Source organism: Neomonachus schauinslandi, chromosome 5 (genome assembly GCF_002201575.2).
Source record: "Neomonachus schauinslandi chromosome 5, ASM220157v2, whole genome shotgun sequence".
NCBI lineage: Eukaryota > Metazoa > Chordata > Mammalia > Carnivora > Phocidae > Neomonachus > Neomonachus schauinslandi.
Window position 1 is genome coordinate 19,595,024 of NC_058407.1, and position 25,209 is coordinate 19,620,232.

Here is a 25,209-nt window from a genome sequence, read left to right on the forward strand (position 1 = left end):
TACTATGCTCCATTGCACATCAGAGTAACCAATTTTTTTTTAAGTTATCATTTAAGAAAACTAGAAACTATCTCCATAATTAAATGGTTATGGGAAAACCTCATACTGTTCAGAGGCTATGACAATTTAAGCAAAATAAAGGAAAACATTAACTAACTTTTCTAAAACTGTTAAAATGGTTTGAATTTGGTCCCAATTTTAGATGAAGATCAGCCAAACCAATTCATCTAGTGGAAATTTAAAACAAAATACATAATTATAAATATTTATTACATTTCCAAAATAGCAGCTAAAAAAAAAGTTACCATTAACAAGGACTTTAGTAGATTAAATAGCACCCCCAAAGCAGGTTCAAACCCTGGGAAACAAACCAAGGCACAGCTAACAACATTAAGAAGCCCTAAGAGCAAAGTCAGAGGATTTCAGAGTCTTTTTTTATAAATACCCTCTCAGAAAACATATGCCTAATAAGATTTAAATAGTCCCCAAAAGAATAAGCAGCTAATTTCCATCTCTAACAAAATATACTTAGAGAAATCAGAATATTAAACAGTACAGTCCAAGAACTTGAAATATACCCCTATAACACAAGAGTTAAAAAGGAAATACTTTAATATGCAATATATATACATATACATTTTGTGCAAACAGATTCCCTTGCAGAGAGAATTTTACACTGAAGTATGAATCGATACATCCAATTCCAGCAATATGGCAGACTGCTTGTGTAGAAACGACCTCTCAGTAAAAAACATCTTAAAATGCTCGACAAAAACATCTTTTATAAAGTATGGCTGCACTGGTGGTAAAATAAGGGACACCATAGGAAGCTAGAAAAGAAAAAATGCAATATTCCACAGGAGTTAAAAAGGGTTAGAGACAGCATTTACTCCGGAGATTCTGTGAATTCCTGGTGGCCTAGCACCTGGTTTTAATGACCCACATATGCTAGGACAGAAGACAAACCTTAGGACCCAAGTAAAATGAGAGCTCAGATCAGAAAATCCCACATAAAGCTGGGAACCCCCATAAGGAAGTAAACTACAAAAAATCCAGCTAGTAGAAGGAAACAAGCCGGGGCGCCTGGGTGGCTCAGTCGTTAAGCGTCTGCCTTCAGCTCAGGTCATGATCCCGGGGTCCTGGGATCGAGCCCCACATCAGGCTCCCTGCTCAGCAGGAAGCCTGCTTCTCCCTCTCCCACTCCCCCTGCTTGTGTTCCCTCTCTCGCTGTGTCTCTCTCTCAAATAAAGAAATAAAATCTTTAAAAAAAAAAAAAAAAAGAAGGAAACAAGCCTATGCTGGCAAAGGCTCTGAGAAGAAGGGGGACAGGGGAGGTGGGAGGAAAAAATATATACTGTCTTAAGAATTCCTAATGACAAAGACATACTAACATAGTTTGGTATTTGTACTGACTCTGTGGCCTGAAAAGCCTCAAGCAGAAATTTTAAAGTGGCCATGGATTTCCATGCTCAGGGGCGTGGCAGAAGCAAACACAGGAATTTCAAGAACTCCTCTAGATACAGTTCAATGAATATATGCAAAAAAATGAAAATTCACTAAACACATGAAGAAGACACCATGAGCTAGGGATCAGCAGAAATAAGAAACTACAGAATCAAACAGGGAAAGACAGCAGATACAAGAATAATTACAAATATAAATGTTTAAAAATAAAATAAATGTTTAATAGATTTAAAGCAATAAAAAGAGACTTTTTTTTAACCCAACATGATGCCTGGGAGAAAAAATACACTAATCTGCCTATATAAGATATATAGCGTTTTTCCGAAAACCTGGGCCTTTTAAAAGAATTTCATTATATTGCTACTGACTTATGTGTCCCTTCTACTCCAGAGATTTTTAAGTTTCTTATTGATCTCCTTAGGCATGGCTCCTCAGGGAAATTTTTAATTTAGTTATTTCTCTAGCCTCTGTGAAATAATGATATTTACCACTCTTAAGAACTAGAATTTATAACTTAAAGAATTTAAGATGTGTGCTTTTATAGCTAGAATAATCATTTTCTTATTAATGTCTTGTAAATTTTAATGTGCAGGAAGGGCTTTTATTCCCTCTCAAAATAAATGGAACAAACCTGAGGAAAAAAAATAAAAATAAGTAAATATGCTAAAAAATAGAAAAATACAACTGACCAGGTAGATCTGAAAAGGAACCAAATACAATTTTTAAAAATAAAAAATATAAGAAATTAAATTAAAAGCTCAATACATGTGGCACCTAAGTGGCTCAGTTAAGCATCTGCCTTCAGCTCAGGTCATGATCCCCGGTACCTGGGATCGAGCCCTGTGTCAGGCTCCCTGTTTAGTGGGGAGTCTGCTTCTCCCTCTGCTCTTCCCCTCTGTTCCTGATCTCTCCCTCTCTCTCTTTCAAATAAATAAATAAAAATCTTAAAAAAAAAAAAAAAGCTCAATACACAGGTTAAATAGATTAGATACAAGTGAAAGTGCACTGGTAAGCTGGAATATAACTCTGAATAAGTATTTAAAATGCACAGAGAGAGAAAGAAAAAGTAGGAAAGAGAGGTTATAAGATATGGAGGACAGAGTAAGCAGGCAGGCCCAATGTATATCTACTGGGAATTCCAGAAAGACAAATAGAACAGAAGAGAGGCAAAAGTAAAAAGAAATGACTAATAAATTTCCAGAATTCATAAGAAACACTCAACCCTCAGATTCAAGAATCTAAGCCAGGAAAAGTTAAAAGAAATACAAACCCAGACACATCATGTGCAATTGCAGAACATCAAAGCCAAAGAGAAGATTTTAAAAGCAGCCAGAGAGAATACAGAGATTACCATAAAGACATCATGATTAAAACCAACAACTGATATCTCATCAGTAACAATGAAAACCAGAAGAAACTGAAATAGTAATGTACTAAGGGAAAATAGCTGTCAACTATATAACTGTATAGTCATTGACACCATTTTTCAAGAAAAATAGCAAAATACATTTAATTAAAACAAAACAAAACAGTTCATAACTAACAGACCCTCACTAACTTAGCCTCTAACTCAGTATATTTCAGAAACTTGTATTTCAGAAAGAAGAAAATTGTCAAAGGAAGATCTCAGATGTAAAAAGGAATGGTGAGAAAAAAATAGTAAACTTGTAGGTAAATCTAAACAAATTGTTAACTGTGTAAAACAGCATAACATCCTCTAATTTTTTTTTTTTAAGATTTTATTTATTTATTTGACAGAGAGAGACACAGCGAGAGAGGGAACACAAGCAGGGGGAGCGGAAGAGGGAGAAGCAGGCTTCCCGCAGAGCAGGGAGCCCGACGTGGGGCTCGATCCCAGGACCCTGGGATCATGACCTGAGCCGAAGGCAGACGCTTAACAACTGAGCCACCCAGGCGCCCCTCATCCTCTAATTTATTTCATTAAAAAAATCAAGATAGAACTTAAATCTTAGAAAATAATAGTTAAAGATTCTAGGGTGTTTACATTATTTGGGAGGAGGGCAAAAATACTGATTAACTTGAACATAAATAACTGAAGGTGGTATTAAAATGTTAAGGGTGGGGTGCCTGGGTGCCTCAGTTGGCTAAGCTTCAGACTTCAGCTCAGGTCATGATCTCAAGGTCCTGGAATTGAGCCCTGTGTTGGGCTCTGCACTCAGCAGGGAGTGTGCCTCTCCCTCTCCCCTTGTCCCTTCCCCTGCTTGTGCTCTCTCTCTCACTCAAATAAAATCTTTAAAAAAATAAAAGTAAAAAAACAAATAAATAAATAAAAATAAATAAAATGTCTAGGGTACCCTCGAAAAGAACAAAAAATAGATTAAACTTAGCTAGAAGGCAAGAAAGGGAGGGTGGAGTGGGGAAAACATATTAGAACAAATAAAAATCACAAAATAAGATAGTAGTACTGAATCTCAGTAATTCAGTAAACAAAATAAATGTAAATGGACTGAAGTCTCCAAGAAAATGCCAAGAATGTCAGACTAAAAATTCCAAATTCAGCTACATGGTATTTATAATAGACACATCTAAAACATAAAGATACAGGAAAAATAATAGTAATAAACACATTATTAAAGCTGGAGAGGGTCATGATACATGATTTGGTTTATGAGGAAGATGAAACAATTTCTAATTTGAGTGTCCTAATAACATCAGCTCAAAATAAGTCAAAAATTGCAAACTACAAAAAGAATTAGATAAGTTCATGGTAGTGAAAGATTTGTGTATATCTCTTTCAATAATTGATAGCCCATGTAGACAAAAAATATATAAAGCATACAAAATTTAAACAACATATTACCATGTTTTATCTTATGGACACATATCGAATTCCTGCTCTCAACAATAATGTATACATATGCTTTTCAAGAATAAACAGAACTTTAATGTAAAGTGAAGATATTATAGGCTATATGGTAAGTTTCTATATGTTGAACTATGTGAAATTGGTATTTGTATGTCAAAAATAGCTGAAAATCATAATTATATATTGTTCAATCTATGATTTCAAATACTCTATAATTTATAGACCAAAACTTCTGACACCAATTTTGTTGGAACTTGGTGCCCTCTCTCCCAAAATTAAATTCCCATATATTTGGAATGTTAAAAATAACTAAGTAATTGAGGAGCTAAAGAAGAAATAATAATAAAAACAATAAAAACTTAGAATTAAACACTGAATATTCTATTCATCAAAATTGTGGTTATTAGCAAAAATGATACATAAGGGGAAACATATAGCCTTAAGTGCTTATTTTTAAGTATAAATAATAATGATTTATTCTTCCAATTTAAGAAGTTATAGAAGTTAAAAAATAAACCCTCCCAAAATAATAAAAAGCAGAAATTAATGAAATAGAAAAATAGAGAAGAGCAACAAAACCAAAAGTTTGTTTTTGAAAGGGCTAACCGAATTGATAAACCTCTAACAAGCCTGATCAAAAAAGAGGGGTGAAAGAGAGACAGGCAGAGACCACAAGAGTAAAAATAAACATAATTAAAATGAAATACAATTACAGATGGAGCAAGGTTTAAAAAATTTAGAAGAAAATATTATTAATAACTTTATGCTAGCAAATTTGAAAGCTTAAGTGAAATGGACAAATTCAATAATAATTTAAATTCCTGAAACAAACTAAAAAAAAAAAGAAAGAGAGAGAAGCTGAATATTTCTACAGTTACTGAAGAAAGTGAATTAATCATTAAAAGAAATCCAACCAAGAACATACCACACTCAAATAGTTTTACAAGAGAGAAAAGAAAAGGAATAAACTTACTGCCCAGTTCATTTTATGAAGCTAGTACAGCCTTAATGCCAAACGAGGCAAAGGCAACATAAGGAAGGTAAAGTACATATCAATCTCTGTCATGATAATAAATACAAAATGTACTAAATCAAATATTATCACATTGAACCAATTATATTTTTAAAAGGTTTGTTTCATGAACACATGGTTGATTTAACATGAGAAAAATCTGTTCATTTACTAAAGACTGAAGGAGAAAAATGACATGATCACCTCAATAGATGCAGAAAAAATATTCAATAACATTCAATAACAATTAATGATAAAAACTATTAGTCAGAAATAGAAGAGAACATCCTTCAAGTTATAAAGAATATCTATAAAAAACCAAGAGCAAACATCATGCTCAATGGTAAAACATTAAAAGCACTCTATACAATCAGTAATACTGCAAAGATGTCTGTTATTTCCATTTCCAACACTTACTGGAGGTTTGGTCAATATCAGTGTGTACGCTCACACAGACAGACAGAGAGACACACACACGAATATAGAAGGAGTTGGAAGGAGAAAATAAAATGCCATTATCTTATTATTTATATCAATTGTCTTTATGGAAAACCCAAAAGAATTAATACACTTACAAACTATTTGGAATTAAAAAGAATTTAGAAAGTATTTTGTATATAAGAGCACTACACAAAAGCCAACTGCACATGTACAGCCAGCAATAATGTTAGAAAAGGTAAATTTTTGGGCGCCTGGGTGGCTCAGTTGGTTAAGCGACTGCCTTCGGCTCAGGTCATGATCCTGGAGTCCCTGGATCGAGTCCCGCATCGGGCTCCCTGCTCGGCAGGGAGTCTGCTTTGCCCTCTGACCCTATCCCCTCTCATGTGTTCTCTCTCATTCTCTCTCTCTCAAAATAAATAAATAAAATCTTTAAAAAAAAAAAAAGAAAAGGTAAATTTTTTAAAGATACCATTTACAGTAACTAAAATAGCTTAATTATAATTATAAAGAATTATAACTTTCAACAAAAAATATGTAAGAACTTTATGAAGAAAATAGTAAATATTATTAAAAGATTAAAAATCTAAATAAATATAGAAAAGTACCATGTTTATGCATAAGAAAATGAATTATCTTAAAAGTGTCAATTGCCCTCCAAAATTAATCTATAAAATCGATACTATTGCCTTCAAAATCCCACCAAAGTTGTTCACAGAACTTGAAAAGCTGATATTAAGATTTATATGAAAAAAAATGGACAAGAATAGTCAAGGAACTGCTGTAGAAGAAAAACTGATGGGTGAACAGGGGGCTGGAAAACCTGACCTACCAGGTATCAAAAATTATTTTAAAATTATAACAATTAAGACTGAAGATTTGGCAGTGAAATAAGAGTTCAAAAAGAGACCCACATGTACACAGAAAGCTGATATACTGCAGAGAAGTCAGTGCAGATTAGTGGAGTCAGGATGAATTATTCATGAAATGTGTGAGGACATTTGGAAAAAGTAAAATTGTATCTCTATTCTACATCATACACAAAATTTCAGATGAATTAAGAATTTAAATGTAAACATCAAATGGTTGGGAAAAAATTTCTAAATGATAACATGTTGAAAATACTAATCATGAAGAGAAAAAAAAAAAGAAATTTAAACAATAAAATTTAGCAGTTTGGTTAACCAAAAGACACCATAAAGGGGTTGAGAAGACAAGTCACAAAGTGGGAAAAAATATTTAAAACACATATAACTAACAAAGAATAATATCCAAGATATATAAAGAACTCCCATAAATCAATATGAAAAAGACAAACAAAAAGAAAATGGACAAAGATTTTTTTTAAAGGGCATTTTATATAAGAGGAATGATAAATGGCTCATAAACATATGAAAAGACACTCAACTTCTTTGGGAATCAGAGAAATACAAAAGGACAATAGATACCCAAGTATTGGTTAGGACATGGAGCAATGGGAACTGTCAAACCTCGCTGGTGGGAGCTTAAATTGGCTACTACTATTCTGTAAACATTTTAGCATATGTAAAGCTGAACATATATATTCCATGACTCAGAAATTCCATACCTGGGAATATACTCTAGAAAAATTTTTGCACATATGTACCCGAAGACAATTACAAGAATGTATTATCTTACTTGGGGGGTCAAAATGAGAAATTATTGTGAAATGTTTAATTAAGAATCATACAACATATTCATCCAAAATTGATATTTATGGAACACATGAATATTCTCTTCATGGAGTTCTTATTCATTAATTGTGAAATCATTAATAAATGTCAATAATATCCTTTTGTAAATGCAGAGGTAAAACACACCTGACAGGACAATTTTTGATATATCATGAATGACTTTTTGTTCACACTGACAGGCATATATACTTTAATCACCAAAGACTAAACTGAGCATTTATGAAAGAAAATCTTTTGAAGATTATTTTGATTTAATCAGGATTAAAAGTAAATAACACTTTTATCCTTATCAACTTTAAATAATATAACTTTAGTTTTAATATCATACATAATCAGAAAATATACAAAAGAAAACAATAAGAATATGGAGAGCCTGGCATCCTATGGTGTTCCTTAATAACAATCCATTTTCAAGAGACTGTAATCTACTCGACAGAAAGCATTCTACCAAGGATCTTAATCAGATTCTGAGAAAATTCGCACTCAAAATAAACAATATGCCACTGAAACCAACACAATGTAGGTATTAGCAGCTGTACAAGAGGTTAGCCTCTATCTGATGAGCCATTTCTAAAAGGATGAAAGTCTACGTCTTTGAAGTGCTTTCTATTCAAGCTGGAAAATATATAAAGGTAGGAATCACCTACAAAGTAGGTTGACTGAGAAATTTTTCTTCATTTTACAAATCCTTACTTGACTCTATGCAAACATCAAACTAAGAATGGCAAAAATGAGTCTCTCTTCCTACCTGTTAATACTAACTTTTTCTCTGTTTTCTCAAGGCATTTTACTTTCAGCATCCAAGTCCATAAGAAATTTAGAAGATGACATGGTATTTAATACATTCCGGCTGGGGAAAGCCTTTCAGAAGGAAGATACTCCACAAAAATCAGTTGTTGCTCCTTCTCTGGAACAATATAAAAATGATGAGAGCAGTTTCACGAGTGATGAGGAAAACAAAAATTCAAAGGTGAGTGGCAATGTGACTTATCCTTTCTTCAATGGAAATTTGAATGATTTTTATGATACTTTTGAAAGTAAAATTGATACTTTTATAAACAGAAGTATATATAAACAGTCACACTATTCTTTAGGACAACTGATGAAATTGCATACATACCACGTTTTTCTTCCACTCTGGACAACACTTCTTATCCAAAAGATTTTTTTCCCCAAAATTTGTATCTAATGTATTTTTAGAGTCAAAACAGTGCAGAGCATCTTTAAATTGATCAATGAGAATATTATACAAATATATTATAGTTCTATTACCAGTAAGACAGCTAAAGCACAAATCAACCTTTTCTTTACAGAACACAGGCTCCAAACATAATTTCTTAAATAATGGTCTGCCACTGAATCTGGCTATAAAACCTTATCTTGCACTAAAAGGATCTGTAGCTTTTCCAGCTGAGAATGGAGTTCAGAATACTGAATCAACACAGGAAAAGAGAGAAATTGGGGATGAAGAAAACTCAGCTAAATTTCCTATAGGAAGGAGAGATTTTGACAGTGAGTAGTTTTTTTAAAATTCAATTCTTATATCTTAATACCATAAAAATAGAACTCTGAGTTTAACTGGATTTGAATCCAATCTTAAGAAAATCAAATAAGACCATGGTTCAATTAAGTGACCCCTGCCAAAGATGTGGGATTAAAAGGCATTTAAGAGTTACTGTAATTTTGATTTATTCAGAATTAGCTATATTAGATCCATTCCCTTATTTTCTAATAAATTTTGTGTGATAATAATAGTGCTTTAAACAATTTAAACTTTTTTTTCCTCCAGTGCTCAGGTGCATGCTGGGAAGAGTCTATCGACCTTGTTGGCAAGTCTGAAACCTGTTGGACCACATCATCTTTTCTGAAGAAAACAAGATCATGTAATTGTCTGTTAGGGAAAAAGCCCTTAACATTACTATGACTTATATTATTTTAAATGTCTGTTTTAAAAGAAAGCAGCTATTAACATATATCTGTAGCCTAAATGATATGCTTGATCTGTGCATTAAACTTTGTGAATATTCTGCATAATTACGACTTACTAGTATTTTGTAAATGCTTAACATACTAACCTTATATACACTTCAGACCAATATAATAAAGAATCATAACTTATACCTTGCTCTCTTAAAAATTAAGTAGATGGCTTTGGTGAATAGTTTAATATATACAGAAATCTAAAGCACATAAAAAACAAATTCATAGTCTAAAAAATTGAGTTAACTTTGTCTGGCCAGTAATCAATTTGTGCTTGGCTGTACACTTGTTTTTTGCTACTCTGGCTACTTTGCCACACAATTTATTCTGGAAATTGTTTGATGTCTCAGGTATCTTAACATTTTTATGTTGAGGTGGTTCATTTCCATTATCACAGAGATCATTTTTATCATCTAAATCCACCTGTTTCCTTTTTGAGCTTTTATTTCCTGTCTGACTACTTGATTTTCTTGTTAGTTTTTCACTTTTACTTCTGTCCAGATGAACATTTCCAGAACTTGTTCCAATTGTTGGCCTTCCAACAGATGAATTTATACCTTCTGTTATGCAAGATGAAAAGAGGAAAGAAATTACATAATATTTAGAATTACATGTGAAAATTTTACAGTAAACTTCAAAAATCGCTAAAGAATATTCAAAAATTTTATTTGCAATCACATAATGCTGTAAGTCACATGATTAACAAATACAGCTACATTACTAGCACACTACTTTTCATTTTACCATATCATTTTTTTATCCCTGCAAACAACAAATATTTACTTTCTTTGAATGCATGACACTTAATCCTTAAATGCTACAACTTATTTCTTAAGTACATTTAGTTAAATCAAACTGTGTCCTATTCTTCCTTAGATGTGTCCCTAGATTTAACTTTTTAAATAAACCCAGGTCTTAAAAATATAAACCTTTACATTTCACATTTCATACTTTGTAAAACAAAATCTCGTTTTACTTAAGTTAAAACCAATTTGGGGTGCCTGGGTGGCTCAGTCAGTTAAACATCTGCCTTCTGCTCAGATCATGACCCCAGTGCCCTGGGATCAAGCCAACACACTGGCTCCCTGCTCAGGGGGGAGCTGGCTTTTCCCTCTGCCCCTCCCACTGCTCATGCTCTCTCTCGTGTGCATGCGTGCTTTGTCTCTCTCTCAAATAAATAAAATCTTTAAAAAAACAATTAATATACTAGAATTAAATAGTTATTTAATTACTCAAAAAAGCTCAATTACCAGAAAGGTCATTTTCCATGTGAAGTACATACAAAGGCTTGGATGCTGAATTAACATCATTCCACTTATCCTTGCTTATTGTGCAGTCATCTTTATAAGTACAAGCAAACTGGGATCTAATTAAGGTTTGTTTCATCTAGTAACAGGAAGAAAGAAGAAAGTACGCAATTTATTTGATTTATTTTGATTTATTTTTTCATCCAGATAGAAATACACTGTATGGTAATCAAGATATAAAATTTCCCTTAAAAATTCCATTATTCATTGGAAACTGTTAACCCTTGATGTTTCATAGTTTACAAACTCATCCATTGTTACACTGGCATTTTTGTTCTTTTCAGTAATACCAGCTTTACACACACTTTTTATACTTTTTAACAGTTTAGAAAAATCAATTTTAGACTCCAGAATATGTGACTACTTCCATATTTAGGAAAATAATAAAGACAATTCAAATATACCATTCTAGGAAGATTTGACCAAGTGATTTAATGGTCAAATATTCAAAATAAACTCTTGCATTTATCTTCAAAGATCATAAGTAGGAGAAAATCAGAAAGCTAAATTTAATTCTCAACCACAAAAAAGGATGTCAAAAAAGTAATTTTGGAAATGTATTCTGCAAACATAAAACCAGTGGCCGTTTTAGGGATAGAAATTAATTTCAGAACAAAGTAATCTATATGGATAATGCAAATTTCAATAATTACAGCTGATGTGTAATGACATTCAGTTATCATGGAGAGATATCTTCAAATTGAGATGTCAAATCCTTTTCAGAAGTAGATGTTTAAATTTCAGATAAATGAATAAATAAAGAAGACCTCAACAATTCAAAAATTTAACACTTCAAAGCATAACTATATTATGCTGAAATTACTTACAAAATACTGATTGATAATACGTTGTTCATAAAGTCTGAAACAGCATAATTTTATATTTCATATTCAGTATTTAAATATTATGTTATACATTCAGAGGGGTCATTGCATTAACCAACTTAGATGTTAGCAAAGATAATGGCAGTGAAATCCACAGACTACAGTTTAAAAGAAATTAGGTTAATCCGGTTGCTTCATAAAAGCTAGTGTTTCCACGGGGCGCCTGGGTGGCTCAATTGGTTAACTGCCCAACTCTTGATTTCAGCTCAAGGCATGATCTCAGGGTCTTGAGATTGAGCTCCAGGTCAGGCTCCAAGGCAGCAGGGAGTCTGCTTCTCTCCTTTTCCCTTTACCTCTGCCCCTCCCCCATGCTTTCGCTCTCACCTGTTCTCTTTTTCTCTCTCTCAAATGAATAAATAAATCTTAAAAAAAAAAAAAAAAAAAAAGCAAGTGTTTCCAGGATGACAAATTTTATATTCTTCTGGTATCAAGTTCTATATCCTTCTGGCTCCAGTTCCCAGATCACTAAAAATTATGTTTAATTTCCTTGAAAATTTAGACAATTGGAATTTGATATCTTCTATTTTAAGCACAAAAATTCACAAAATTGAAAAAAATTTGAAAATGTTAAAGATCAAAAACTATTTTTTTTTATGTTTGGTTTTATTTTATTTATTTATTTTTTTTATTTTATTATGTTATGTTAGTAACCATACATCATTAGCTTTTGATGTAGTGTTCCATGATTCGACCAAAAACTATTTTAAAAAGTATAAGAGAGTGGGCGCCTGGGTGGCTCAGTTGGTTGGGCGACTGCCTTCAGCTCAGGTCATGATCCTGGAGTCCCAGGATCGAGTCCCGCATCGGGCTCCTTGCTCGGCGAGGAGTCTGCTTCTCCCTCTGACCCTCCTCCCTCTCATGCTCTCTGTATCTCATTCTCTCTGTCTCAAATAAATAAATAAAATCTTTTAAAAAAATAAAAAATAAAAAATAAAATAAAAAGTATAAGAGAGTAAGCTCTTGATTATGGATGATGGACTACAACACGATATCTTCTTGACTCTCTATGAATACAACTACTATTATACAGTTTCCGTCATGAGATGCCCTAAAATAGAACCAAAGGTTTTAACTAGACCTTTCTGGACTTTATTAATTCCATAAAAACAGAATTAAAGCAAATGATAAAGTTATTAAAATATTTTTTGTTAATAAAATGAACTCTGTAAAGTTTATACTATATCACGTCGGTACTGTAATAACATTATCAAAAACCTTTTATTGCTATCTGCAAAACCAGCACTGTTGACGTTATCTTTATTATTATTATTATCATCATTATTATTATCTGTGACATTACACAACATTTCTTTCATTTCACCAGAATGACTGCTTAGAGAGAATTATAAACTTATTGCCCATAATGACTTATAAAGAGCATGGTAAGACCATGAAGGCAAATGAATGCTAAGTGGCTGGCTAGGATCACTTTCGTGGTACCCAGATAGTGAATGCACCTGGGAGTGGCTTGGAGAACTTGAGCATCCCACCACAAAATCTTTATCAGCAACCCCATAGAACATTCTAAATAAAAATACAATAATTATATTATTTAGGACAGAAAATTGATGTTTTCTCAATCTCATGGTCAGCAAAAATAAACATTTCCTTAGAAAGCTGTGTTATTTTTAGTAATTTTTGACAAACATCTAAGTAAAAACCTTTCCTTGCTATGTAAATACAGTCATAAAACAAGTGTCATAGCCCTCCTTACATAGATTTCCTCTCTCAGGTCTCCTATAGAGAAATTCGTGAGCCTCAGTGACAGTAGGGTAATTTCAGAAAACCAGAATTGCAAGGCAATGGATTCTTAAAATACTGAGAATGGATTCAGATGTGAAAGGAAATAGTTAACCACTTTATTCACCATAAAATATATTATTTATAAAAATATCAAAGCATAAGAACCACAACAGTTCAATGGTAATCTTAGGATACTTACGTCCAAAAGAAAGAACAAGAACCACATGATCCTCTCAGTAGATGCAGAAAAGGGTTTGACAAAGTACAGCATCCTTTCTTGATCAAAACTCTTCAGAGTATAGGGATAGAGGGTACATACCTCAATATCATAAAAGCCATCTATGAAAAACCCACAGCAAATATCATTCTCAACGGGGAAAAACAGAGCTTTCCCCCTAAAGTCAGGAACACAGCAGGGATGTCCACTATCACCACTGCTATTCAACATAGTATTAGAAGTCCTAGCCACAGAAATCAGACAACAAAAAGAAATCAAAGGCATCCAAATCGGCAAAGAAGAAGTCAAACTCTCACTCTTTGCAGATGATATGATACTTTATGTGGAAAACCCAAAAGACTCCATCCCAAAACTGCTAGAACTCATACAGGGATTCAGTAAAGTGGCAGGATACAAAACCAATGCACAGAAATCAGTGGCATTCCTATACACCAACAACAAGACAGAAGAAAAAGAAATTAAGGAGTCGATCCCATTTACAATTGCACCCAAAACCATAAGATACCTAGGAATAAATCTAACCAAAGAGGCAAAGAATCTGTACTCAGAAAACTATAAAATACTCATGAAAGAAATTGAGGAAGACACAAAGAAATGGAAAAACTTCCATGCTCATGGATTGGAAGAACAAATATTGTGAAGATGTCAATGCTACCTAGAGCAATCTACACATTCAATGCAATCCCCATCAAAATACCATCCACTTTTTTCAAAGAAATGGAACAAATAATCCTAAAATTCGTATGGAACCAGAAAACACCTCAAATAGCCAGAGGAATGTTGAAAAAGAAAAGCAAAGCTGGTGGCATCACAATTCTGGACTTCAAGCTCTATTACGAAGCTGTCATCATCAAGTCAGTATGGTACTGGCAGGAAAACAGACACACAGATCAATGGAACAGAAGAGAGAGCCCAGAAATGGACCCTCAACTCTTGGTCAACTAATCTTCCAACAAAGCAGGAAAGAATGTCCAATGGAAAAAAGACAGTCTCTTCAACAAATGGTATTGGGAAAATTAAATAGCCACATGCAGAAGAATGAAACTGGACCAATTCCTTACACCACACACAAAAATAGACTCCAAATGGTTGAAAGACCTCAATGTGAGACAGGAGTCCATCAAAATCCTAGAGGAGAACACAGGCAGTAACCTCTTCGACCTCAGCCGCAGCAACTTCTTCCTAGAAACATCGCCAAAGGCAAGGGAAGCAAGGGCAAAAATGAAGTATTGCAACCTCATCAAGATAAAAAGCTTTTGCACAGCAAAAGAAACAGTCAACCAAACCAAAAGACACCCGACAGAATGGGAGAAGATATTTGCAAATGACATATCAGATAAAGGGCTAGTATACACAATCTATAAAGAACTTATTAAACTCAACACCCAAAGAATAAACAATCCAGTCAAGAAATGGGCAGAAGACATGAACAGACATTTTTCCAAAGAAGACATCCAAATGGCCAACAGACACATGAAAAAGTGCTCAACATCGCTCGGCATCAGGGAAATCCAAATCAAAACCTCAATGAGATACCACCTCACACCGGTCAGAATGGCTAAAATTAACAAGTCAGGGGCGCCTGGGTGGCTCAGTCGTTAAGCGTCTGCCTTCGGCTCAGGTCATGATCCCAGGGTCCTGGGATTGAGTCCCACATCGGGCTCCCTGCTCGGCGGGAAACCTGCTTCTCCCTCTCCCACTCCCCCTGCTTGTGTTCCTGCTCTCGCTATCTCTCTCTCTGTCAAATAAATAAATAAAATCTTTAATAAATAAATAAATAAAATTAACAAGTCAGGAAACGACAGATGTTGGTGGGGATGTGGAGAAAGGGAAACCCTCCTACACTGTTGGTGGGAATGCAAGCTGGGGCACCCACTCTGGAAAACAGTATGGAGGTTCCTCAAAAAGTTGAAAATAGAGCTACCCTACTCCCCAGCAATTGCACTACCGGGCATTTACCCCAAAGATACAAATGTAGAGATCCTAAGGGGTATGTGCACCCTGATATTTACAGCAGCAATGTCCACAATAGCCAAACTGTGGAAAGAGCCAAGATGTCCGTCAACAGATGAATGGATAAAGAAGATGTGGTATATATATACAATGGAATATTATGCAGCCATCAAAAAATCCCGAAATCTTGCCATTTGCAATGACGTGGATGGAACTGGAGGGTATTATGCTGAGCGAAATAAGTCAATCAGCGAAAGACATGTATCATATGATCTCACTGATATGAGGAATTCTTAATCTCAGGAAACAAACTGAGGGTTGCTGGAGTGGTGGGCGGTGGGAGGCATGGGGTGCCTGGGTGATAGACACTGGGGAGGGTATGTGCTATGGTGAGCGCTGTGAATTGTGTAAGACTGTTGAATCACAGACCTGTACCTCTGAAACAAACAATACATTATATGTTAAAAAAAGAAGATAGTAGGAAGGGAAAAATGAAGGGGGGAAATCAGAGGGGAAGACAAACCATGAGAGACTATGGACTCTGAGAAACAAACTGAGGGTTCTATAGGGGAGGGGGGTGGGGGGATGGGCTAGCCTGGTGATGGGTATTAAAGAGGGCACATATTGAATGGAGCACTGGGTGTTATACACAAACAATGAATCATGGAACACTACATCAAAAACTAATGATGTAATGTATGGTGATTAACATAACATAATAAAATTTTTTAAAAAGCAAAAAAAATGTATATTACTATAATACTAAAATAATAGCATACCTTGACATTGAAAATTTCTATCTTATAATTTATTACATTTACCTCAAATTGTTTTTCTGAGAGCTTTGAAAATGACTGAAGATGAAAGTTATGTGATACAAAAAGACTTGGGTGGTATTGTAAAAGTAATTGATCTAAAGACCCACATACTTTAGGGTCACGTACTCTTTAAAATAAGAAACAAAACAGTGCAATTAAACACACAAAGTCAGTATAAGTGTGATTCAGAACTTTCTAAATAGCCATGTTCTGTTTCACTCCTATTAAGACAAAATAAGGAATGTCCAGTACTCAGTGTGGTCCAATCACTGATTTTTGATCAATCAAATTAATAACCCTCTCTTTACTGGGAATGTAGCACTACAAGAGTAGTCAGAATTGAGTCACTTGTGGAGAAAAGAGCTTAAAATTTCCATCCCCTGTAGTAAAACTCTTGTTATTTGTAAATATACATGTAATTGACCAGCTGCCCCTGTTTGCATGGCATATTAAAACCTTAAATATTTTAATTTTACCTGACTTGAAGAACAAGGAAATTGAAGGAGGGTTATTTATCATTGATATCTTTCAGGTGCTCAAATGCATGGTACATCATTATCCCAAAGTTCATAATTTCCATTAAGGTTCACTCTCGGTGTTGTACATTCTGTGTGTTTGACAAATGTATAATTAACTCACCCCTCAACTTTACTGCCCACAAATATTTTACAGTCATTCAAATTTTTCAGATTTATGCTAATTCTATTTAAAAAATTGAAATTTCTCCAGGATTCCTGGTTATAATTTTTAATTCTTATATTTTGTACCTATGTACCTTGAATTTGTACCTATCAAATTCAAGCTTGCTCATTTGCCTTTTGTTATGTCTCTTGCACTCCTTTCTTTCCTAATTTAACACCCTGTTCATAGTTTTTATCAATAACCACCTATATTGTTGCAAGAGATTTTTTGTTGTTACTGATATTGTTCATAAAAATTGTACACCAGTATTAACTAAATTCCAAAATTTATCCAGAAAAAAAAGAAATAACTGAGTAGTTACATTGAAGGTATTTTTTTTTCTTTTTGTAAAAGATTATATATGAGTTTTCTTTTCCCTGCCCTGTACAAAAATCATTTTTTATCAGTTATGACTTATTAATTCCAATTATACACACATAGAATACTAAAGAGATTACTAAGATGGCTCCTATAATTACAAAGACATTCCACTTATAAAATCTGCTGTTGACACACAGCTGGAAGAAATAATAAATTGGATAACAGACTCAAGATTGAAAAGATGTCAGAAAGCTAGAACCATAAGTAGAAAACAATAAGATGCAAATGAGTGAGGGTAAACAAAGTCCTGTATTTAAGGTAAAAATATCAGTTACAGATGAGGGTGAGGAAAACCTGACTTAAAAGCAACATATGAAAAAGACCTAGAGATTTTCATTGATCATGAACCTGACTGCAGCCAACAATGTGATATCTGGCTAAAAAGATCAGCACAAAAAGACAATGATGTGATGGAAAAGGCAGCAGATTTGCAGTTAAAAGACCTGCGTTCTAATACTGGCCTTATCACTTATAAACTAAATGATTTTGGGTAAACCTCTGAACCTCTCTCACTTATCCACACATAAATGGGAATAATATTTATCTCACAGAACTGTCAGAATTAAATAAAGTTAAAAATTTGAGAGGGCTATACATGTTCTAGAGATCCATGTAGATACCATGCAATTAATTAATGTAATAATATCTCTGAAAACAGTTTTTCTGTAGAGTAAGAAATCTGTTAAATTAGATTCCTCAGGACCAGGCCAGCTCTAAAATTATTCTAGGAATGCAACTCAAAAACTGAACTTATAATCAGCATCTTCATTTTAGTTATTAAAACAATACAAGCTGCACTGGCTTTTATTTATAACTTAACAGAGATTGCTTTTCCTTTGCTCATAAAAGTTGAATTTTTCGCACAGGATTAGTGGCTACATAGAACCGAGATTACTTCCTGTTGCAAATCTTCCAAATCTCTCTGTGTATTTGATTTGGAATCACAAACAAGCAAAACAATTCCCTCTTGAAAGTGCTTTTGAAGTACTAAACAACTAAGAATAATGTCCAGATTCATACATGGCTGTTAAAATCATTTTACGTTCAAGTCACATGAGAGAAAAGGATTGAACATTTTCCTTTGTAGAGTGATTTCCCCCCTTTGGAAAGATTTCTATCCACAGTAAAATTGCAATGAACTTCAAACTTGCCAAGAATTGGAAAAGTCCTTTTGCCACAAGCTCTTTTTAAATTGGAATTATTAGTAGGTTCCCAGTTTGAGGAAAATAGTACTTCACATAGGAAAGCCTGACTCCAGTTAAGTTAAAACAAATGAGTCAAAATACTATAAAGTCACAGTCTTTCCTGGAGTTAGCTACATTAATAAGATAATGAAAGTGCTAAGCCCCATTAGGCTGATAAATATATCAACAAGTTTGAAAAAGGAGATTATTCTCAACATACTTATTAAATATGGAACTGAAAATATTCTAAATTTATCTTTTCATTCTTACATTATTATCTTTTCAAAAGAACAGATTTGCTACCCTTCATAGTATATGGATTGTAAATACATCAAATAATCCATTTCTTCATCAGTGAAATTTCATTAATTTTGTTAAATAGCAGAAAGATAATTTTTTCAACCTAAATAGTAGCATTACTTTTTTTTATGACTCTTCACTATAATTACTATGCCTTTATTTACTCTTTGTAAACAGCATAAAGTCTTTGAAGTCTTATACCTGAATACAAATCCTTGCTCTTTTACTTACTAACTATAAGATCTAGAAAATGATGACTTCTAGAATTGAACAAGGATTAATTGGGATGAAGGATATAAAATGTCTAATATAACACTTGACACTTAGTAGGTACTCAATAAATACCAACTTCATTATTTCAGCCCAATGAATTCAACTTTAGTTCAGTCTAATAAAAACATCCCATATCCATTATAATGAAAAAAGCTGCTCACTCTCTTAAAGTCTTTACTGAATGTCACCTTCTCAGAGACCTCTACTGAGCATCCTAACTAAAACCAAAACACACACACAGGAACATACTGTCCTAACTCCCTTCCCCAGCTTTATTTCACTCCACAGCACTTTCTAATGTTCCACATAATTCACTTGTTCATTTTGTTCATTATTTGCCTCTCCCAACTAAAATGTAAGCTCCACGAACAAAACCCTTAGTTTGGCAACTGGTGGTGACCTGCTCCAGCCTTCCTGTGGCCCTCCCCTCCTTACTGGACTTGCACTGGCCTCTTCCTCTAGGCTCAAGGGCTGACTATTTATGGCGAGGGTTATGGGGAATAGAGTGTGCACACCTCTTGGTGGAGTATCCCTAAGGGTGTGGAACAGAACAAGGGTTGAAAGGGGGTGTAGGGATGGGCCAAGGACTTCTGTTTAAATTCTTGTACCCCAGCCCCACAAATACCTGGGGAAGACTTGTCCAAGAGGGCAGGCGTTTTTGCCTGTTTTGTTCACTGATGTATCTCCAGTGCCTAGGACATAGCCCAGGAGGCATTTGATACATATTTGCTGAATGAATTAATTAAGTAAAATTTTAAGACTATAACAGATATATGCAAGAGGAAGGTATGAGGGAACACAGACATGAGTAAGCAAAGGCTTGGAGGAAGAAAAAAGATTTACAGAATGGATTCTACTCTTTAACAGAGAGAAAGAAAACCATATGATACAGAAATGAGAGAAGCAGACTGGCAAAGAACAGCTAAATCACCCCGAGGACAAAAGCTTTGAGACAGAAAAACATGTACAAAGTAAACTCTACTCTGTTCAACAGAGTGGTGAAACCATTTGGTAAAGAACAAGAGAGATGCATATACACAGAGAAAACCTAAATCACATTTACGTACTGAGAATCATGCAGCTGAATCCTTAAGCCCCATTATATCCACCGGCCCTTTAAAGTTCTTAAATAGTCCACCTTTCTCAGGTTCTCATACATATATCCTTACAATAAGCCCTACAAAAAATAACTGTTCCTTAAAACCACAAAAGCCATATTTTCCTTAAACTTGACCCACACTATTTATTCACTTATTTTGTACAACTACCCAATATATAGTCTATACGAGTGATATAATCTAATACTTTCATCAGGTTATTTGCTCCGCCTGGAAGTCTCTCTTCCATTCTCTCTGCCTATTTAAATCTTATTCTCATCTCACACAGAGCACCATTTCCTCTACTCATTGGTCTCCCATTATTCCTTTTGTAGGTATCTCTAATCTACCAGAACTGCAACTGTTTTAATATGCTAGCCACATGTCGTTCATCAATTAAAATTAAATAAAATTAAAAATCCACTGCCTCAGTTGCAATGGCCACATTTCAAATGCTTGTGTGTTAGCACACAGAACATTTCCATAGAAAGTTCTACTGGAGAGCACTATTCTAGAACAAAGCTTTATCATCTATACTCTGTGGCACTTTTTTTTTTAAAGATTTTATTTATTTATTTGAGATAAAGCAAGAGCGCGCACACGAGCCGGGGGGTGGGGGATGTGCAGAGGGAGAGGGAGAAGCAGACTTGCCGCTGAGCAGGGAGCCTGATGTGGGGCTCAATCCCAGGACCCTGGGATCATGACCTGAGTCGAAGGCAGATGCTTAACCAACGGAGCCACCCAGGTGCCCCACCCTGTGGCACTTTTATGTGCTGCAAATGGATTCTCAAAGGACTCTGGGACATTTTTTATTTGCTGGGTCTGTAATATTGGAACCCATATGCAACTTTATATTAGTAAAAAAGACCTCACATCTGTTCCCCATGTCTTCTACCACCTGATGTAAAAGAACCAATTAAGCTTTGGAAAAAAATTACAATCATTATATCCTCTAGAGATACCATTTCTTTCCTATTTTCTCCTCTCATTCTGGGACTCTAATTAGGCACATGTTAGACTTTTTCTAATTTTTCTAATGACGCATCTTCAAGTCCAGGTTTGCCACCTAATGCTCTGTCCAGCTTACTATTAAGCTCATGTAATGAGTTCTTAATTTCAGATAAGTTTTTACAGTTCTGGAATATCTATACAGTTTTACAGATTTTAATTCTCTGCTGGAATTCCGCAATTTTTCATCCATTTTGCCTGTCTTCTCCTATAATTACTTTTACATGTTGAAAAATTTTTAATTCCTCATCAGCTAATTCAAATACCTGGATTTTTGTAAGTCTGCCACTATTATTGGTTTTCTATCTTAATTAAAAGACAAATCTTCCTATCTCTTTTCATGTCCAGTATATTTTATTTCATGCTGGACACTGTATAAAAAAACTGTAGAGGCTCCAGATGAAGAACCTTCTTCTATCTAGAAGGGTTTCCTTTGTTTCTATTAAGCAGACAGCAAAGGGCTGATAACCTCAATGCAGTCAGGGACTGAGCTGACTAAGAGCTAGGTTGCACTTGTCATCAATTACATTTTGACTTCTGGTTTTTATCTCTTCCTTGGGAATGACCCTCCCAGGCTTTCAGTCAAGAACTTTGTGGATTTCTATCGTCTCGGACCTAAAAGTCTGGAGGATTCAGTCTGCCCTTCAGAGGTTTTTACATTACGCTCTTGGCCTCCCATCTTACTTCATTTCCGAATATGACAAATATGTGAAAGGAGACAGCCATGTGTTGAAGGCAGATCCCACTCCTCAAGTAGAGCCTTGTATTCTAGCTATCTCAAGAGCATAGGTGATTTTAGTTTACCAAATTGAAGCTTCTTAGCCTCCCACTCAGTTTCAAAATCCAGCATATGTGCAATAGGTAAAAATAACTGTGAATTCAGGGCTCCTAAAGTTTCCAAATTGTTGCCAGAACCTCAAGATACCCACAATATTTGTTGGTTCCTCTTTCCCTCAGTTAGAGGACTTTCACGTGGGCCAGCATCAATCCTTGGCTCATACCTAAAACTGGTAAATAATCCCAGGGAAGAAAGCAGCCGATAATAAGCTGCTCACCTCAGGACTTTACCCCCCTCCGATTTTTAGTTTACTTAAACTGCTTTGCTTACACAGCTTTCTTATGTCTTTAAAATATATTCTGACCTATTTATCTGCTTTTTATTTTGTTATTATAGCAGAAATGGTATTCTGCCATGACCTACTATATCCTAGTTCAACACAGAAGCCTCCACGTCTGTGAGTGATTTCTTGATTCTGTTCCCTCCTTATCTGAGAGCATTTTATTTTCTCCTCAGTTACATTTTGAAGGCTGCATACTTTCTGTTAGTCCTCATTTTTCAGTAGCCTGAGGAGTGATGGAGGCAGAAGTAGCGTTCAGCCGAGGAAAGAGTTTGAAAATATTTCTGGGTTCTACACTCTCTCTTAAGAGTTTATTATACATTATATGTACTATAAGAAGGTTTACTCCTGGGGCGCCTGGGTGGCTCAGTTGGTTAAGCGACTGCCGTCAGCTCAGGTCATGATCCTGGAGTCCCTGGATCGAGTCCCACATCGGGCTCTCTGCTCGGCAGGGAGTCTGCTTCTCCCTCTGACCCTCCCCCCTCTCATGTGCTCTCTCTCATTCTCTCTCTCAAATAAATAAATAAAATCTTTAAAAAAAAAAAAAAAAAGAAGGTTTACTCCCTCTACTTAGCCACTATATCTCATTCAAATGGAAGGGGATCATTTGGATAACTTCCCCATTTCATTATGTGACATTGGAGGCTTCATTTGTGTTAGTGCATAAGTTCCAGGGTTCATTTTTCACATTTAAGCCACATTACTATCTAATTGCCACTTCTACTATTTCTCTGACAAGGGGAAAAAAAAAAAGAATACACACACTTAGGTGGCTCCCCAGTTTGGGAAGTATTAGTGATAATTCTCAGGATTTGTCAACTCACTAGTAGAGTATCCAGGGACTGGGGCTATATTAAGTCACTAAGTCATGCTGTGCCTCTTCCCTCCGAAATCTTTTCTTTCCTTGGCCATCATTTTTGAAGTTATTGTATCTAATTGCATTATTCTTCATTGTTTGTTCTTGGTGAATGTTTTTGCTAGTTGTTACTATTTTATAGACATTTTAAGGGGAGAGAAATTCTATGAGTTAAGCTCAATCTACCACTTTAATTTGGATATACTCAGAGTTTTCTAAGACTCTAAACGTTAAACTTGGATATCTAATTAAGAATTTTCTAACACCATAAGCATTGGACTGCCTGACTGCTTACAAAGGTACCAGAGTTATAGCCAGTCTATTTTTCACACTACCTGAGCCCTAATTTTCACTGTCCCAGCTACACCATGTTTTAAAGATCCAGTATTTTCCTGATCAGTTCACTTAAGTTTCTTAATTAGTTAATCCTGATTATTCTATGTATAATTGTATGTATATGGGCAAAAACATTAGACTCAGAATAAAGAAAAGACCTGTACATGTGACTTTCCAGTTGTGCCCAATGTGCAAACTGAAAGGAATAAACCTAATTAATTTATAGGGATATAAGGAGGTATCTTTTTGAAAATCTTTTAAGAAAGAGGTATGAGACAATAGCCAAACTATGGAAACAGCCTAGATGTCCATCAACAGATGAATGGATAAAGAAGATGTGGTGTGTGTGTATGTATATATATATATATATATATACATACACACACACACACACACACACATACAATGGAATATTATGCAGCCATCAAAAAATGAAATCTTGACATTTGCAACGATGTGATGGAGCTAGAGAGTATTATGCTAAGCGAAATAAGTCTATCAGAGAAAGACAAGTATCATATGACCTCACTGATATGAGGAATTTGAGAAACAAGACAGAGGATCATAGGGGAAGGGAGAGAAAAATGAAACAAGATGAACCAGAGAGGGAAACAAACCATAAGAGACTCTTAATCTCAGGAAACAAACTGAGGGTTGCTCAAGTGGAGGGGGATAGGAGGGATGGGGTGGCTGGGTGATGGACATTGGGGAGGGTATGTGCTATGGTGAGTGCTGTGAATTGTGTAAGCCTGATGAATCACAGACCTGTACCCCTGAAACAAATAATACATTATATGTTAATTTAAAAAAATTTAAAAAAAGAAAGAGGTATGAGGATACTTGTATAAACTGCTTGGAATGGGGGGTGTGGGGAATGGGATGTAAACATTCTCTAAAGGTTCCTATCAAAACCATGAAGGTTCCGGAAGAACCTTCTGATTTCCATCACAAGGGAGTTTATTTGACCATCATGGACAAGTTTCCTAATAATCAATAGTAGGAAATAAAACTCGAGGACTTAAAATGAATATGGTTTTACAAGATTTTGTGATCAGAGGAGTATCTGTTTTTATTTATAAATGAGAAACTAAAATCTAAGAAAAGTTAATTTGCCCCATATAATAATGACATGGATACGTCACAATTACCATCTACAACATCAAAATTCTAAGTTCCCTAATATTTTCTTTTTTTTTTTTTTTAAGATTTTATTTATTTTTTGACAGAGAGAGAGCAAGAGAGGGAACACAAGCAGGGGGAGTGGGAGAGGGAGAAGCAGGCTTCCCGCGGAGCAGGGAGCCCGATGTGGGGCTCGATCCCAGGACCCTGAGATCATGACCTGAGCTGAAGGCAGACGCTTAACGACTGAGCCACCCAGGTGCCCCTCCTTAATATTTTCTATTTTTGAAGTGCTCTTTCCAAGACACTATTTCAAGTGTAGGTCATATAATCTTTCCATGACTAAAAAAAGAACTATATGCAAAAAGAGCAAAAGTAACCAGATAATAAGACAAAAAGCTGTTAAACTACTTTTCCATAGTTACTTAGTAGTAAGTATTAGTAACATTTTTTGTTATTCCAACAAAATACTTTAGC

At 34.8% G+C, this 25,209-nt stretch overlaps 2 protein-coding genes across 9 annotated transcripts in view; one reads left to right on the forward strand and one right to left on the reverse strand.

The window, feature by feature from the left end:
- Window positions 1–8,177: 8,177 nt before the first annotated feature.
- Window positions 8,178–9,295, forward strand: PMCH (pro-melanin concentrating hormone). The gene is made up of 3 exons (XM_021687573.1): window positions 8,178–8,426; window positions 8,770–8,968; window positions 9,246–9,295. The coding sequence occupies exons 1-3, from the start codon at window positions 8,178–8,180 to the stop codon at window positions 9,293–9,295; spliced, it is 498 nt and encodes a 165-aa protein (XP_021543248.1).
- Window positions 9,296–9,658: 363 nt separating this feature from the next.
- Window positions 9,659–25,209, reverse strand: part of LOC110578053 (PARP1 binding protein) — a 61,997-nt gene continuing 46,446 nt past the window's right edge. For 6 of the 8 annotated variants that reach the window (XM_044914721.1, XM_044914718.1, XM_044914717.1 and 3 more), the window contains 2 exons: window positions 10,687–10,822; window positions 9,659–9,996 (listed from right to left, as the gene is read on the reverse strand). In XM_044914721.1, the coding sequence (XP_044770656.1) occupies window positions 9,659–9,996; window positions 10,687–10,822 (474 nt within the window). The remainder of the gene's footprint in view (window positions 9,997–10,686; window positions 10,823–25,209) is intronic. The other 2 variants (XM_044914723.1, XM_044914722.1) reach the window with 1 other exon arrangement.